Source organism: Diceros bicornis, chromosome 17, assembly GCF_020826845.1.
Source record: "Diceros bicornis minor isolate mBicDic1 chromosome 17, mDicBic1.mat.cur, whole genome shotgun sequence".
NCBI classification, from domain to species: Eukaryota; Metazoa; Chordata; class Mammalia; order Perissodactyla; family Rhinocerotidae; genus Diceros; species Diceros bicornis.
In genome coordinates this window covers 17,446,895-17,452,888 of record NC_080756.1, presented here as the reverse complement: position 1 = coordinate 17,452,888, position 5,994 = coordinate 17,446,895, and the positions used below count along the sequence as shown (strand labels likewise).

Genomic DNA, 5,994 nt, shown 5'->3' with positions numbered 1-5,994 from the left:
CAAAGGCGATGGAGACTCATAGAGAATTTCAAATGCAGTTTATTGCAGCAACACAAGGAAACGGGAGTTTAGGACCTCTCCACAAAAGACAATCAACTTGCTTACACCTTATATACAAAACCAAAGCAGCACAGAGCTTGCTGCAAGAGATAGGAGACTGAGGGGCTGTCCAGAGTGTGTGCTCCATACAGCGAAGAAGCTGTGGGTCTAACCAGCCCTCCTCTGGCTGACTTAAGGAGGTGCTTTGAAATGTAGTGTGTGTTGAGCTGTTTCTCAGGCAAAGCACAAAGCAGGGTCATAGCCAGGGACTGAGATTGCCACTGATCTGAAAACTTCTTTGGGAAGCAGAGTAGAAAGGAAAGAGCAGGGGAATCAGGATGAATCCATGTAACTAACCATAGCTCTTTTCTCCACTAAGGTCGAGGCAATTGACCTTGGTCTTGCCAAGCATAATTGGTAGTGATGGGAGGGAGAGCTAACAGGATAGAGAGCACCTCTTTATCTGGTCCCTCGGGAATAGCTGCTGGAAGCAAACTTCACGCTGGAACTGCCACCAGAGGTCTTGGAACCCCCAGAGCTGATCACCCGGCCTCCAGAGGAGCTGAAACTTCCTCCAGAGCCCCCGCCACCAGAAGCCCAGCCGCCAGAGCTGCCGCCGCCGCCTCCAGAGCCGCCTCTTTGGCTCCCGCTGATGCCTCCGGAGCTGTAGCCGCCGCCGCCACCTCCAGAGCTGTAACCGCCTCCGGAGCTGTAGCTACCACCGCCGCCAGAGCTGAAAGCGCCGCCTCCTCGGATCCCACCTCCACTGATGCTGGTGTGGCTGGTGCTCACAGCTGCAAGGGAACACTCAGTTACCTTCAACCCCAACTGCCTGTCCAACCCAGCAAAACCCACACATGCCCCTGAGAAATCGGCATGTACTTACACACGCTCACATTGGGGGCACACTCTCCAGACATCCTGTAGGAGAAAGGAAAGTGACTCATGACTCTCCAGCTTGACAAACCGCTTCCCTAGGCCCCCTCAGCCCTCTTGAAGATTGTGTCCATCTGGGGCTCCCCCATTCCACTTGATCTGAAACCTAATCCAGTCCCCTCCGGCCGCCCTAACCTTTGTCATTTTTCTCAGCATGAGTACAAACAGGGAGAAATCTCCATATATATTAGACAAGAGTCTTGCAGCTAATGCAGGCCACCTCTAAAGGCATTGACTTTAGGCCAGATGACATCTGAGCCAGCCCAGATGAAGACTAAATCACTCCATCTCAAAGAGCTTCATAGAGATGCTACAAACCTCAAAAAAGAAAATTGGGACTCTGGCTCCCAAAGTGAAACCAAGTCTTTCCTCCCTCACTGTGTACCTTTCCCTTCCCCCTTCCCCATCCTCAGGACCAGCTGCAGTCACATGGCTGCTTCGTCAATAGCAGTCAGTTCACATGGAGGGAAGCACATCAGAAGTGGCCAAACTGCCCAGGGTCCCTTCCTCACCTGACTTCTTCTCCTTCCAGGAGGGTCCTGTAGGTGGCAATCTCCAGATCCAGGGCCAGCTTGGTGCTCATCAGCTCCTGGTAGTCACGCAGCAGGCGGGCCAGGTCCTCCTTGGCCTTCTGCAGGGCGTCCTCCAGCTCAGCCAGCTTGTTCCGGGCGTCTTTGAGAGCATTCTCACCACGCTGCTCGGCATCGCTGATGGACTGCTGCAGCGCAGAGATCTGAGAAAAGAGAGTCCAGCACACGACACACTCATTTACCTAATTTCACCTTGGCCTTCTCATCTCAAATTGACCTCTCCACCCCAGTGAGGCCAGTACTCTGGGTCCAATTGAACCACAGGAGCTTAAGTCATCTCACGCATTCACCTGCCTCTGGAGAGCACATCACTGTATTGACTTCCTTAAAAGCCCTTAAAGGTGATGCAGCATTCTCTCTTGGCCCTGAGTTGAGGCTCTCCGTGCCTTACAGACTTGGTATTCTTCTAAATGCCTACCCTGAAACCTCCTGGCTGCCTGCCCTCTCACTCACCATCTCTGAAGTCTCCTTTGCACCGTGGGCTAGATCACTCATGACTATCATCACATTTATTTCTCTACTAGGTCATTTTCACAAGTTTCCCTAAAGAGAACCCAGCATAATGACTGAATTCTGGAAACCAGCATAGTCACCAAAGGAACTAGGGATAATAATATAACTTTGGTATGGATCACAAGATTCAAAACGAGGAAAGTGTCCTCCAATTACCTGAGGATCTCCCCCATTCCATATACCTGAACAATAGAAGGAGGAAGCAAGTACCTGCTTCTTGACGCTGTCGATTTCAGATCTAAGTCTCTGGATCACCCGATTCAGCTCAGAAATCTCTATCTTTGAATCTCTCAAACTGTCTCCATGTTTGCCAGCAGTGATCTGGAGCTCTTCATACTAAAGATGGTGGATCAAGTCAATTAGACGTGGCGGAGCACACCATGCCTCATGCACACAAACATAAGAGAAAACCCAGGATGGAAAGAGAAGACACTTTGGGAAAACTGGCTAGGCATTGAGCCCATTCACCTTGGTCTGGTACAGGGCCTCGGCCTCAGCCTTGCTCCTCTGGGCGATCTCCTCGTACTGGGCCTTGACCTCAGCGATGATGCTGTCCAGGTCCAGGAAGCGGTTGTTGTCCATGGACAGGATGACATTGGTGTCGCTGATATGAGTCTGCAACTGAGACAGCTCCTGCAAGACATAACAGTTCAGTGACTCTTATAGTGTTAAAACAACAAACAACTTAGAGGAAGGGGTCAGGAGATGGAAGATATATCTCTATTCTTCTGAGTGGATTCAGGCTTAAAGGCTCTCCATTTGGGTAAACTTGGTTGAAATTAGAGGACTTACCTCTTGGTAGAGTATTGTGAGGAACTCAATTTCCTGACGCAAGTTGTCAACTTTAGCCTGGAGGTCCACCTTGGTCAAATAAGCAGCATCCACGTCCTAGAGGAACAATGGACATCATAAAGTCATATTCTTCCCAGGGCAAGTCCCTCTCACCAGCTGAGAGGGGATTTTCCAAGTAGAAGAGGTGTTTGGCGTCTACTCTATGCCTGTATCCCACAGGTGGACCACAATCCCTAGACTGCCCCACTCCTTGGTATCACAGTCATGAGGGAGGATGCCTGACTTGCCGAGAACCTGCCTCCCCACTTACTACACGGCGTGCTGAGAGATCTGGAGAAGCAAGTGCCTGGATAGTCCATGTCCATCATAATGTGGGGAGAACTCTACTTCAGATATTCATCAGGCCTGCTACCTGGTTCTCCACACTGTGACTTCTCTCTGCTTAGTGAGTGGAGAATCCCTTCTCTTACATATTTCAGATGTGAGGTCCATCCTACAGAATTTGCTCACCTTCTTGATGGTCACAAATTCATTCTCTGCATTTGTCCGCCTGTTGATCTCTTCCTCGTACCTGCGAGGAAATCAGAAGTGATTAGGAGATTCAGAGAAGGTGAGGCCTGGAGTTCAGCTTTCTAGACTAAAATTGGCATTGCCTGTCATTGCTTTCCTGTCACTAGCCTAGGACATCTCAGCCACCCCTTTCTTCTGAGGAATAGAACCACTAAACTATTTCCAGCTTCTGAGAAGATGAAGATGTCTGAAAATGCCAAATTTATTTGCCTCTAACCTAAGAAAAGACATTATTGCCTACAGTTCATAGTCTTAGCTTGCCACTTTCTGGACATACTTTAGAATGAAAATCAAGCATGGCCCAGCCGGGTTTCCTTACTTGCGCCGGTAATCCTCCACCAGGTCTTGCACGTTCTTCAGTTCTGAATCCAAACGAGGTTGGTCGCTCTTCAGTTGTTCCACTTGCCTTCTCAGAGTGTTGATGTATGACTCAAAAAGGGGTTCTAAGTTGTAGGTTCTAGTGGAGGTGTCTACCTGCTGCAGCAGCTCCCACTTTGTTTGCAGCACCTGGTTCTGCTGCTCCAGGAACCGCACCTAAGAACACAAAAGCCCATTACCCACCGGGCAGAAGTGGAGTCCCATGGCCCCTGAGTTCCAAGGGCTACCACACATGAGACCCGTGCCTCTTTTGGAAAAGAACTTCCATTCCTGTTTTCCTGGCCATGACAAACAGAGAAATAGGAAGAAGGTAATCAAGTTAGCATCATCTTCATAACAAAACCCAATTCACTGTTAATTCAGAGAAGCTTTAATTTCCCTAAGAACAGCAATTGTAGTCCTGTTTCAGTTGGAACTTTAGAAGGCAGTAGCTACACAAACACCAAACAGCAAAGCATATAGAAAATTACTGCAATTACACTTTGAAATAGATGCATGATACTTAAGAGATTTGCCTTCCATTTTTTTTTTTTTTGGTAGATTACTATAAAAATTGGTTTGCATTCCCTGAGCATACCACAGTTCAAAAGCATGTTGGGAAAATCCAAAATTGAATTCCAAATCTATTGTGGATAACCTGGAGTTGACATTATTGATGATTAAGCAAAAAATAAAAAATGGTTTACATGTTTTTCCAGAGCAGATACTTGGAAATATAAGTATTAAAAAATCTCTACCCTGATGTGGTCCCAATGTAGAATTCTCAGAGCTCTCCTTCTGATAGCAAAAGATGTTTAGCACTAACTCACTACATACTTTCTGCTGGGATATCACATGCACTCTGCGCACCCTCAACTCCCTTTTTGCAGTTAGGAAGACCTTTCCAGGCTTCTATTTGCACCCTAGAATGCTGAGTTAGCCCCATTTCTACTATCTTCATTCAACACATGTGAGTACCAATTCAACTCAAGAGCTAAATAAAAAAACGCTTCAAGGTGGTGTCAAATAGATCACTTTTGTATAAACCACGGATCCCTCTGTCCAAGAGAGAGTTTAGTTATTAGCATCATGCACAAGCACACTTCCAACGTATCTCCTAGAAGACAATTTCACAAAATATCCTTTTAATCATCCAAACATGGAAACTTGAAGCTCAAACTCAATCATGTCTTGGCTGGGCTGATCTCAAACGAACCAGGAGCAGCTCTCCCAGTGCACTGAGCAAACGAACTCACCTTGTCAATGAAGGTGGCAAACTGGTTGTTGAGCGTCTTAATTTGCTCCCTTTCTCGAGACTTTACTCTCTGGATCTCAGGATCAATCTCCACATTGAGGGGTTGCAGAAGGCTCTGGTTGATGGTGACTTCCTGAATGCCACCAGGGGGGCAGACAGGCCCAAAACCACCCCCAAAACCACCTCCACCAAAACCACCTCCAATGCCAATGCCACCACCAAAACCACCACTGCCAAAGCCACCCCCAAAACCACCACTGCCAAAACCACCCCCAAAGCCACTACCACCGTAACCACCACCCCCAAAGCTGCTGCCGCCATAACCACCACCAAAACCACTACGTCTACCTCCTCCAGCCACACTTATGGAGATACTTTTACTGCCACCAAGGTTAACAAGACTCCGACTTCCAAAACCACCGCCAGCACCCCCAGCACCACATCTTCCCCTTGAAAATCCGCCGCCGCCCCCACCACTACGGCGCACGGAGCTGCTAGTGCTCCTGCGCTGGAAGCTGACCACCCCAGCAGAGCCAGAGCTGAAGCCCGCTCCCCCCCGGTGGCCAGACACAGAACTAAAATGTCGGCTCATGTTGACTTAGAGAGAGCAGAAGCAGAGTCGAGAAAGGGAAGGAGCTCGCACTCCTCTATCCCAAGCACAGAGACTTCCCTTTATATACAGGGAGCAAATTGGGCTTGGTTCCCGAGTCAGCGGGATGGAGTGCCTCTCAAGGGTTTGGCTTGCCTGCAGCCATACAAGATTTTTACGAGCCTCGACAACGTGATAAACACTACACACCTAGCTCCCAGATGGCTCTCAAAGTTGCTGTGCATGCAAGATAGCTCATGTGGCAATCATTTTATCAGACAAAAATCTCTCTTCAAGCACTTGTGACTTTGGGAAAATAGGACCCCACATCTGCCACTTGGTGCTTCTTGGTA

At 48.4% G+C, this 5,994-nt stretch overlaps 1 protein-coding gene across 1 annotated transcript; it reads right to left on the bottom strand.

The window, feature by feature from the left end:
• Window positions 1–498: 498 nt before the first annotated feature.
• Window positions 499–5,644, bottom strand: KRT1 (keratin 1). Its single transcript, XM_058557533.1, has 9 exons — window positions 5,054–5,644; window positions 3,760–3,974; window positions 3,381–3,441; window positions 2,871–2,966; window positions 2,547–2,711; window positions 2,289–2,414; window positions 1,488–1,708; window positions 926–960; window positions 499–833 (listed from the first exon to the last, which is right to left on the bottom strand). Exons 1-9 carry the CDS (start codon window positions 5,642–5,644, stop codon window positions 499–501), a joined length of 1,845 nt encoding a protein of 614 aa, XP_058413516.1.
• Between the last annotated feature and the right edge of the window lie 350 nt (window positions 5,645–5,994).

What these genes read in the sequence shown, in the direction of transcription:
- KRT1 (XM_058557533.1), bottom strand. Translation starts at nt 5,644, where the DNA reads ATGAGCCGACATTTTAGTTCTGTGTCTGGCCACCGGGGGGGAGCGGGC. An exon ending in TCACAATACTCTACCAAGAG is followed by an intron (nt 2,712 to 2,870) that starts GTAAGTCCTCTA and finishes TATGTCTTGCAG; the next exon opens with GAGCTGTCTCAGTTGCAGAC. An exon ending in TCGACAGCGTCAAGAAGCAG is followed by an intron (nt 1,709 to 2,288) that starts GTACTTGCTTCC and finishes CTCTTTTCTCAG; the next exon opens with ATCTCTGCGCTGCAGCAGTC.